The 11204-nt window shown below is 38.1% G+C and overlaps 1 protein-coding gene across 3 annotated transcripts in view; it reads left to right on the forward strand.

Annotated features, from left to right (window-relative positions):
* Positions 1–10967, forward strand: part of WDR75 (WD repeat domain 75) — a 38748-nt gene extending 27781 nt beyond the window's left edge. For all 3 annotated transcript variants that reach the window (XM_073306134.2, XM_073306135.2, XM_073306136.2), the window contains 6 exons: positions 1329–1424; positions 2267–2436; positions 3065–3124; positions 7924–8070; positions 8173–8264; positions 10684–10967. In XM_073306134.2, the coding sequence (XP_073162235.1) occupies positions 1329–1424; positions 2267–2436; positions 3065–3124; positions 7924–8070; positions 8173–8264; positions 10684–10891 (773 nt within the window). In that variant the 3' untranslated portion in view covers positions 10892–10967. The remainder of the gene's footprint in view (positions 1–1328; positions 1425–2266; positions 2437–3064; positions 3125–7923; positions 8071–8172; positions 8265–10683) is intronic.
* Positions 10968–11204: the final 237 nt, after the last annotated feature.

Consider the following 11204-nt stretch of genomic DNA (forward strand, 5'->3'; position numbering starts at 1 on the left):
GGGGTGGCTAACCTGTGGCTCCAGAGCCACATGTGGCTCTTCAGAAGATAATATGCTGCTCCTTGAATTGGCACCGACACCGGGCCTGGAGATACAGGCGCCAACTTTCCAATGGGGGGGTGCACGCGCACTCGCTACTCAGCCCCTGGCTCTGCCACAGGCCCTGCCCCCACTCCACCCCCTGCAGAGCCTCCAGCGGATTGGGGAGGGGAGGGGAGGATGCTGATCAGCAGGGCTGCCAGTGGGTGGGAGGTGCTGGGAGCAGGCGGGGGGGGAGGGGGGGCTGATGCGGGGCTGCTGATGTGTTACTGTGGCTCTTTAGCAACGTACATTGGTAAATTCTGGCTCCTTCTCAGGCTCAGGTTGGCCACCCCTGCTGTAATCCCTGTTTGCTTTACTAACTGACACTACACCATTGTAAAGCCTGCAGCATTCCTGGCTGAAATGTTTACACTTATATTTTGACTATTGAGGAAATTTTCTGAGCTGGAGTATGATTAGGCTTGGAATGATTAATTTGTATTGGTAAATGTCAGTAAACGTTGATTTCATCATACATGCAAACCGACAAAGTTCTCATCAATAATAATAATAGAAATGTAGATAGGCAAAATGAGAAAAATTCTGCTTGAGAACTTATTAATTTGTTTTAAAGATAGTTACTTTGTATATTTTGCCATGTGATGTTGACAACGGTTATAAGGATAACTTTTTTGAATCTTGATGTCTGTTGTCACCAGATAATTGTCTTACTCTCCCATAATTTCCCACAACTGAACATTTAAATCAGTAATTTTAAAAAGCTTTAAAACCCGCAGTTTTGGGTACGTTCACAGGCAGAGGCTGAGTACAACATATGAGAATGAGGTTAACAGCTTTCTACTGGCTAGAGAAATATCCTGTCAATATGCAAGGGTTATTTTCCATCTCCTTTTTATAACCTACAAACTAAATCAGGTTGTACTGCGTAGTCGTTTGGAGAAGAGTAATGAACGGGTTTGGGATAGCAGGATTCCAAACAATATTGTATGCTTCCTTCTATCCAGTACAAGTATGACTAGATTATGCAAATCAGAGCCTTTTTTTTTTTTAAACCCTCAGGTCCAGAGTGTGTGTGCACAGCAAACTCCAACTGACTAGATAATCCAACCCTTTTTCTCTTATACTGGTATAGCACGATTGATATAAAAATCAGTTTTGACTCCCCTGTGAATATTAAAGTTTGAGTCTTCCAGGCAGAGGTATAGCTACAGGTGTGTGTTCGACATTTGGCTTCTTATTTAGTAAAACATCTAGCTTCCTTTCATGTCTTGTGGTTTATTTTTTAGTGGAATGGAGTGCCCAGCTCAACGTCATGGTGCTGCAACCTGACCCTCTTTCAGAAAACATTGCTGCAGTCTCAAGGCTCTTGGAAGGTTCAGACCGTAAGTACAAAGGTTTCCTTTGCTAGCAAGAGAGGGTGAAAGCTGCAACACTGAAAACATAGCTTCTAGAAGATTGTATTTTTATTGTTGAAGACCTGGGGTTTTTTTGGTTGGTTGGTTGGGTTGTGTTTTTTAAAGTCACAAAATAGACTGTAGTTCCTTAAATTTTGTCTGTGTAGGAAACTGGGCCATGTCTGATACCAGCAGGTAAGTAGGGCTCCCCTGCCACCCATCCTTCCCTGAACACAGTTGGTTGCTACTTTGGCAATGCAAATATGGGTCAGTCACTCTTTCTGCATGGGGTGTTCTTAGTAGGGATGTAAAATGTTAACCAGTAAGCATTAGTCTTACCGATTAACCTGCCTAAACCGTTAATCCCTGGGCCAGCCAGTTTTCTGGCCCTTTAATTGGTTAACCGTTTAAACGAAATATGTGTAAATCTTTTTAACGGTTAATTTTTTAAACTGTATTTACATCCCTAATTCTTAGTCCTTTCCACACTACCTAAATTTAGGGGGGCATTTGTTTCACTGTGTATAATGTCTAATGTAGATAGAGCCTTAATGCAACGTTTTTAGTTCTTTTGCTTTGCAGAGAGGTTTAGTTTCTGTTTTTGCTCTCTGGCTGGGAATACCATGAAGGTAGAATGTACATTCTTGGGGATGGATGCCGCCTATCATTCAGTCACACATTATCCATCCAATTAAGGATAACTGCACACTGAAGTTGAGGGGAGTCCCATCCGGCCATCTTTAGCTATGACATGTGGGGCCTTGTCTAGCCCAAGAAGGGTGGGAAGAAAATGCTTTTGTTTATTAAAAATAAAAAAATTGTTTTGCCAGTGTTTGTATTTAAGCCAAATGAGCCAAAGCCATTCTGTATCCAGAGAAATGTCTGTAGAGAGAGAATCCAGTGGGCTGTCTTCATTCCAAGAGATGTGCCTGAATCAATTGGCTCAGAAAAACACCAGTGGTTAAGCAGATCTCAACTTTACTTCCTGACTGGAACACAGGTAAGAAGTGACAGGCAGGGAAGGGGGAATAAGAGAACTGTTGCTTTAAAACTTTCATGCTAACTGCTGATCAAGCAATAAAAATCCAGGCCTCTGGTAGTCAGTGTAATGGGCTTCCATTTATGAATTTGTTGTTGCTTTTAACCAGTATAAGGTATAATGTGGTCATTGGTTTTCAGTTTCCAAAACAGTCCAACTTCTTCCTTGATTAGTTTTGATTCCACTGCCTCAACCGGATGAAAGAGCAACACTACATAATCTGGGGATCTATAAAGAAAATTGCCATTATTGCCTAACACTTATCAGACTACCTTATGAACTATTTATTGCTCTTTATGCAAATATTTTTTTTAAATCGTTAAATTATTAAATCCAAAACCTACTAGTTGCCCCCAGAGCTTTGTCTTTCCTTCCCGCTCTTCCCCTTTCCACCCTCCATCTCTTGGTCTCTGACTTTTCCCCTTCATTGTTTTGTTGTGGTTTCTGTATGAAATATGCTGTGGGGAATGTATGTCTGCTTTTATTTCACTCAAATGACAAATTTTTGGACCGTGAAACTATTTTGTAAATAATACATTGAAGTGTCGTTCCACTCCGTAATCTGACTGCATCATTCTGCATGTTCTAGGATCTACTGACATTTAGCACAAAGTCCACAGAAGAAAGGCTTACACCATCAAGTAAACAGGTATTTTTACAGTTGTTCTGATAGCCGGGCTGTGCAAAGGAGTTCAAAATTCATTCAGTTGGAAACTTATTTGTCAGATCTAAATTCTCTTCTGTCATAAGTGTTCAGATGACCTTGACATGGAACGAGAGGTGCTAATCTAAAGATGCAGTCATATTTAATTTGATTTTTTGCTTATTTTTTAGCAGTATTGCTCCTTTTATAAAGATTTATTAAAAGCTGAAGTAACAAATGGCTGTCCTTTCTCCTGGCAAAAAAGTGTTGCATCTGTACTAAAAAGCACATACCTTAAAAGAGGTATCTTGGTATTTTAAAGTGCTATTACTTCTCAATTGGCATGGCACTGCAGCTGTTTAAAATCTTTAGTTTTCTGTGTTAACTATTTTCTTGTGTACTTAATAATGGAGATGCTGCGTTCTGTAACTTCTGAAAATGCTTTTTAATGTAGAGCTGGGAAAATGCAAAAAATTGACTTTGTGCAGAAGTCAGTTCGTGTTTTATAAATTACACATACAGTAGAACCTCAAAGATATAAACATGAGAGTTAAGAACTAAGTGGTCAGTCACATGCCTCATTTGGAACCAGAAGTATGCAGTCAGGCAGCTGCAGAGACTGGAGGGGGGTGGGGGGAAGCAAGTACAGTACTGTGTTAAACGTAAACAACCAAAAAAAAAAAGGAAAGTTTTTTAACAAATTTGACAAGCGAAGGAAACTGTTTTTGTGCTTGTTTCATTTAAATTAAGATGGTTTAAAAACAGCATTTTTCTTCAAAGCTGTATTTAATATATCAGTATTCAGTTGTAAATTTTTGAAAGAACAATAACGTTTTGTTCCGTTACGAACAGCCTCCATTCCTGAGGTGTTCGTAACTGTGAGGCTCTACTGTAGTCATATTGTTAATGGCCCTTTGTTTGAGTTTCATGGAAAGTGGAAATTTGATTCATCTTCACGAGCGTTAGTGTTAAGTGAATTTCAAAATTATATGAGCAAGTATTGAGTGAATTTAAAATTCATATACAGAAAGCTTTCATACTAGGGGCAGGTCTATACTAGAATCACTACTTTGGCACAACTGCATCGGAGAGCATCTCCTGCCGACATAGCACCAGTGTGGACAACGCTTAGGTCGCTGTAACTTCTTTCACACCTTTAGGAGTGCTTCCATACTCATTGAATCAGAACAAAAACAGTACCACTTGATTAATTCGATCAATCCCAATTAAGCCATGCATATCAACGTTCAGATAGCTACTATTCACAGTCACAATCTAAAACAAATCACTAAGACTTAAAATAGACTTCTTAAAACTATATTCATCTGTTGTTTGAGAAAATAGTAACTATTCATCATTTATTCTGTACTCTTTAGTTCAGTGGTAGTGATACTAGTCTGAGAAGTGACTGTGTAAAATTGCTGCCATAGGGTGTCTGACTCCAGATCCAGGCTGCTAAATTGACAAAGTGTTGGGGAGGTAATTCTAATTTCTAGCACTGTGTATACACCTGGAATCTGAAAGTCAAGATGGGTTCTTTCTAGCTCCATGCATCAACATGTATATTAAAGGATACATTGTTAGAAGTTAATTTGATGCATGAACCAGTATAGAATCTAAATGGCTTTTGTAGTTCCTTGGAGCTGTACCTCTGCTCCCATATAGGGGTAAGGAAGATGTGATTTAGATTTTGGGGGTTTCCACTGGATTTGTGTGGCCCCTCTTCCTCAACTTCCCCTCTCAGGTTCCTTGTTAAACTGGCGTTTACAGGAGCCATGCAAGTGGCTCCACTCAGCCCATGCTCCCAGACCTCCTACTCCCTTGAGGATGGGGTCCAAATTGCAGAGGAAATGTGGGTGAGTTACAATGATAGCTCCACAGCTAACTCCCTTTCTCCCTGTGATCCTCGATTCATGAGCTTGGGTTAAAGGAGAAAGAAGTCACAAAAGTGACGCATCTGAGCCATTAGCAATTATCTTTGAAAAGTCATCGAAGATGGGAGACATTCCAGAAGACTGGAAAAGGGCAAATATAGTGCCCATCTATAAAAAGGGAAATAAGGACAACCCAGGGAATTGCAGACCAGTCAGCTTAACTTCTGTACCTGGAAAGATAATAGAGCAAATAATTAAGCAATCAATTTGCAAACACCTAGAAGATGATAAGGTGACAAATAACAGTCAGCATGGATTTGTCAAGAACAAGTCATGTCAAACCAACCTGATAGCTTTCTTTGACAGGGTAACAAGCCTTGTGTGTGGGAGGGGGGGAGCAGTAGATGTGGTATACCTTGATTTTAGTAAGGCTTTTGATACTGTCTTGCATGTAGACAGTAAACCAATAGGGAAATACAACCTAGATGGAGCTACTATAAGGAGGGTGCATAACTGATTGGAAAATTGTTCCTAGAGCATAGTTCAGTGGTTCACATTCATGCTGGAAGGGCATAACGAGTGGGGTCCCACATGAATCGGTTCTGTTCAATATCTTCATCAGTGATTTAGATAATGGCATAGAGAGTACACTTATAAAGTTTGTGGACGATACCAAGCTGGGAGGGGTTGCAAGTGCTTTGGAGGATAGGATTAAAATTCAAAATGATCTGGACAAACTGGAGAAATGTTCTGAAGCAAATATTCTGTAATTCAATAAGGACAAATGCAAAGTACTCCACTTAGGAAGGAACAATCAGTGGCACACATACAAAATGGGAAATGACTGCCTAGGAAGGAGTACTGTGGAAAGGGATCTGGGGGTCATAGTAGACCACAAGCTAAATATGAGCCAACAGTGTAACACTGTTGCAAAAAAAAAAAAAAGCGAACATCATTTTGCGATGTATTAGCAAGAGTATTGTAAGCAAGACATGAGACGTAATTCTTCCGCTCTACTCCATGCTGCTTAGGCCTCAACTGGAGTATTGTGTCCAGTTCTGGGCGTCACATTTCAGGAAAGGTGTGGACAAATTGGAGAAAGTGCAGAGAAGAGCAACAAAAAATGATTAAAGGTCTAGAAAACATGACCTCTGAGGGAAGATTGAAAAAAAATTGGGTTTGTTTAGTCTGGAGAAGAGAAGACCGAGAGGGGACATAACAGTTTTCAAGTACATAAAAGATTGTTACAAGGAGGAGGGAGAAAAATGGTTGTTAACCTCTGAGGATAGGACAAGAAGCAATGGGCTTAAATTGCAGGAAGGGCAGTTTAGATTGGACATTAGGTAAAATTTCCTGTCAGAGTGGTTAAGCACTGAAATAAATTGTCTAGGGAGGTTGTGGAATCTCCATCACTGGGGATTTTTAAGAGCAGGTTAGACAAATACCTGTCAGGGATGGTCTAGATAATACTTAGTCCTGCCTTGAGAGCAGGGGACTGGACTAGATGAGCTCTCAAGGTCCCTTCCAGTTCTGTGATTCTGTCTGCGGGGCCCAAGAGCCGTTGGATGCCAGTCCCCTCTTCACGCAGATAGTGAATTGAGGTAAATCAGCAAGCAGCAAACGTTGATTTAAATAATTTGATTTTAATTATGGTTTGCATTTGTACTTTTTAGTTATTTTCCAAAAGAAAAGTTGATTTCTCATGGGTTGGTAACCATTAAAACATGTTGTTGAATTGGAACTAAATGTAGCCTTTACATTATATTTTGTGCTTCTTTTTGCTAACCAGGAAAATACATTAAATCTATACACACTGATTTAAACAATTATATAGCTTATTAATAAAAAATATAAGAGTTATGTTAGAAAATGGTGAATGATTAATTTGTTATTTACTAGATTAATTTTTTTTACTTGCATTGCGCCAAGCTGTACTTGGGTGGAAATTCAAATTCAATTAAAAATCTGCCAAAACAGAATTTTTTTTTTAAAGAAAACTACCTGAAATGTGCTGGATACTAAACTTTTTTCCTGTCATAAGAGTTGAGCAAAATATTTTTCATATTTAAAACTCGATTTATTAAACAAGGGTAATATCTGTAGTTAGTGAATTGAGCTGATTTTTTGGTCGTCATGTCCTTCAAGATTTTAGAACTAATAGATCTCATCCTCTCACACCTAGATGTTCTTCATAGATTAGAAGAGGAAAACAAGTATTCCTACCATTTCAACTCCCATTTAGTTTCTTAACTTTGAATGAACAAGTCATTGAACTGAACTAGGGGAATAAACAGAAATAAAGAAAATATTCTTCCTGCACCTGCAGAAGAGGCTACTGTTAAAAACTGGGTTAGCACTACAACAAATTCTGGTTCCAGGTGCATAATCAGTGACAAACCAATCCAGTGGTTTGACTTTCGTTAATATTTGGCAGCAAATGTACTGCTTAATATTTTTGTATTGGATTTAAATGACTTTAATAGATGTATAATCTAAGTTTGGACCTTATCAGTTTTTATCCACCCTGCATGCAGAGGGATAATATGCCCTTGAGTAATTGAAGTAATCAGATCTTACTCAGAATGTGCACAGAAATCAGATCTTTTGAGTAAAAAGGTGCTTTTTTTTGTTGTTGTTAAAGTCACTTTTCTGATTATAACTGAATTAAAGTTTAATGTGGAGTGTTAAAATGTAAAATTTAAAGAAGAATATTCACAATATCCAAGTGAATTAGGCTGTATCTGAACTGTGTGTTGGAAAATTCTAAACACTTATTGCTGAACATTAGCAGCAATTCATTCAAGGGCATTCGTATGAGAGAGAGAATTCAGATTCTTGGCCCTGAAATATTGTCCTTTTCTTCTTCTCAGAAAGGAAGGGCTCTTTCCCCTTTTAAACTACCTATTCTGTTTTTTACTTCGTTCTTTTTAGCTGGCAGTAGAGGAGAGTCTCCCTATGACCCCCTTTTATTTGCTATTGGGAAAGCACAGGCATCAACAACAATCAAAAGAGAATGCAGATCTTGGCACAGCAGTTGTCCAGAGTCACTTAGCCCAAGATTCACCTGCAATCAAAGAGGTGAGAGAGAGAGAGAGTGTGTGTATGTGTGTGTAATAAATGTATATATAAAAGCATGAGAAATGGAACTTCAGTAAAACCTCTGTTTTCTTGTCTCCTCAGCTCCTACACACTCCTGCACATGTGTTGCCATCTGCTTCTTTCTTGTGTTCCATTTTTATTAATTCAATGCTGATATCCAAGGAGAATAAAAGGTAAAAAAACCAGTCAAGGTGGCTTAAATAAGTTTCATATGTCAACTAGATCTTACTTAAGTGTTGTGGCACTTTTCCTATTTTTTTTATTCATTCCATTTGTTATCATAGTTCATAAGAATGATTATAATTAAGGTGTCATTGTCTCAGGAAGTGAATACTCTATCTGTAAAGGAGATCATGAAGGCAAAATTTAAATAGTTGAAATTGGGGGAGAGAGACCCCCACAGGAGTTCCTAGGGTTTTTTTAATTAGGATTTAATTTATTGATAGCATTGCATAGCAAGTTAACAGGATTAACTGGTTTAGCGGTAATATGCAACAGTTTGGTATGTCTGAGGTGTCTTCATTTATGAAGATTACTCCTTTGCGAGATAAATGTATGTTCTTGTTTAATTAAAAAAAAATTATCCATACAGATTGGTGGCCTATGATAGTAATTTTGTAGTAGATTTATTAGTATGCTAAGTACACTGAAACCAGTGAAATACTTAGCATGCTAAGATTAACCATTAGACACCCTATTCTTGAAAACCTTTCATACATAAGTGTGTACCAAACAATGAATTAGATCTCCAGAGAAACATGGTTGGTTTGTTTGTTTGTTTTTAATTATTGTTCATATTGCGGTAGTACCAATGAGCTCAAACCAGGATTGGGTACCCTGTGCATTAGGCATTTCACAAACACTTGCAAAGACATACACCAGACACTAGAAACCTTTGCTGGTACGAGGGGGGGTCATGTTTTCTGTTTTGTTTTTTTGTAACCTTTCTGTACCAGCAAAAGCTGTCATGTAGATGCAGTTATAGCAGAATAAAAGGTTTCAGAGTAACAGCCGTGTTAGTCTGTATTTGCAAAAAGAAAAGGAGGACTTGTGGCACCTTAGAGACTAACCAATTTATTTGAGCATAAGCTTTCGTGAGCTACAGCTCACTTCATCGGATGCATACAAAAGCAGAATAAAAGTGCTTTTGCCAGTAGAACTTGCTTCGCTCACTAAATCAGCTTAAGCTATACAGGCAACAACACTTTTTAGCTGGTATAAGCTGTATCTACATTAGGAGGGTTTGTCAGTCATCCTGGTTAGAATTTCTGCACATACAGTCTAACAGCTTATCCTATAAATACTTACACATATGTAACATTACTCACCTGAAATCCTATTATGATTACTGGGTCTAGCCAAATAAGTAAAGTTACACATGAGTGTAAGAACTTGTAGGATTGGACTCTAAAAAGACAGTGACATTCAAATATGTAAAAATTGTATAAATACATATACATGCAAATATTTATGCACTTTATCTTGATGTCAGTATCCACATCTGCCTGTCAATGGTATATAACTTGCTTATGCATAAAGTGTGTGTGTACATATATAGGGGGTGCAGTAGAGATTTCTTAATTCAGTGATGAGTATAGGACACCCATGTTACTCGCAAGCAGAGAGTTATACAGGTCATCTCAGACAAGTTCCAGTTACACTTTCAGACAACATGCAGCAGCAGGTATTCTGTAGGTAACTATTTTAAACCTTTTTTATTGGGACTCTTTTTTGAAACCCATTCTACCTTAATATAATTTGGTCTTCTGCACAAGACTGAGGGAGTGTGAGCGGGAGAGAGGACGCTATAACCAATAACTTTTTAAAGTTTCTCTGAAAAGTTACTGTAATGCTTTTTCTGTACTTAGAAATGTCAGCACTTTAAGGTCTGATATCTCTGCATTCTCCAGGCCTTAAAGACGACATCGTGGCCTGTAGGGAGGGTGGAAAACCCATTCTTCCAATGGTATAAAACATGCATTTCTGGTCCTGTAAAATCATGAGATTATACCTATTACTGATGCAAGACTGAATATATTCTATCCAGTACCTTATTACTAACATAATATGGAGAAATAAAATTGTCAAAGATATGTTTCATTTCAAATAAAATGGCAGGTATTTGAAAGTGTTCAAGGGTTTGGATTGTTATAATCCAGGAGAAATGGATTAGTGGGTGGAGAGTGGGTGAGATGGGCAAAGGTGTGTGATGCATGCAGTTGAGCTGTTCAGTTTAAGGGATTGTTCTAGTGCCCATTAAAGCCAATGGGAATTTTTCTATCGACTTCAAAGGACATTGGATCAGACCCAAATATTAGGCCTTATTCTAGATATTTGTAGTGTGTTTGTGTATATACGTGCTACATATGCTGAGAGTAATCTGTTTAAATTGTAAATTCTTTGGGGCACATCTTTTCCTTGTAAGTAAAGTACCTTGCAGTGCTACATAAATAAGTTATATAATGTATATAAAATTCACCTGCACAGACAATTTAGCTCCATATCACGATTTAGTATCGAAACTATATTCTCATTCCTTCCTGTGGTGGAATATGCTGATAGTCTCTTTTCCTCTGTCCCCCTACTTTAAAGTGCCAGAGAAGCGGTTGATGAAGTTGAAATGGACAGTGAAAAAGCGGAGGATGAATCAGATGAGGATTTAGAGCTTACGGAGATGGAACAAGATATAAATCCTACAGAGTTTTTGGGTGAAATTACCCAAACTAAACTGTCTAAATCTCAGGAAAAACAACTGCGAAAGATAAGAAGAATGGACTACAGTTGGGTAGCTGCTCTCTAGAAACAAGACATGTTGCATTTTATATATTCTTATGAACTTAAATATTAATGAATTAAATACTGTGTTCTATCAAAAAGCTCTCTTCCAAGCCTTTGTCTTATGTTTTTTTATTGGATTCTAATATTTAATGTAAAAGGTATTATTTCAAAGCAAGTATTTTGCAATTTTAATTTTCGTTAAGAAAGGAAGGCTGGTTTTGGCACTAAAGCACAGGGTCAGGGTTCTGTCCCCAGCTCTGTCTCAGATGTACTGTTACCTCAAACAACTCTTAACCTCTGTCCATTTATTCTCCAATCTGTAAAATGTAGATGAG

The sequence above is a fragment of the Lepidochelys kempii genome, chromosome 11 (assembly GCF_965140285.1).
Source record: "Lepidochelys kempii isolate rLepKem1 chromosome 11, rLepKem1.hap1, whole genome shotgun sequence".
In the NCBI taxonomy this organism is placed as follows: Eukaryota; Metazoa; Chordata; order Testudines; family Cheloniidae; genus Lepidochelys; species Lepidochelys kempii.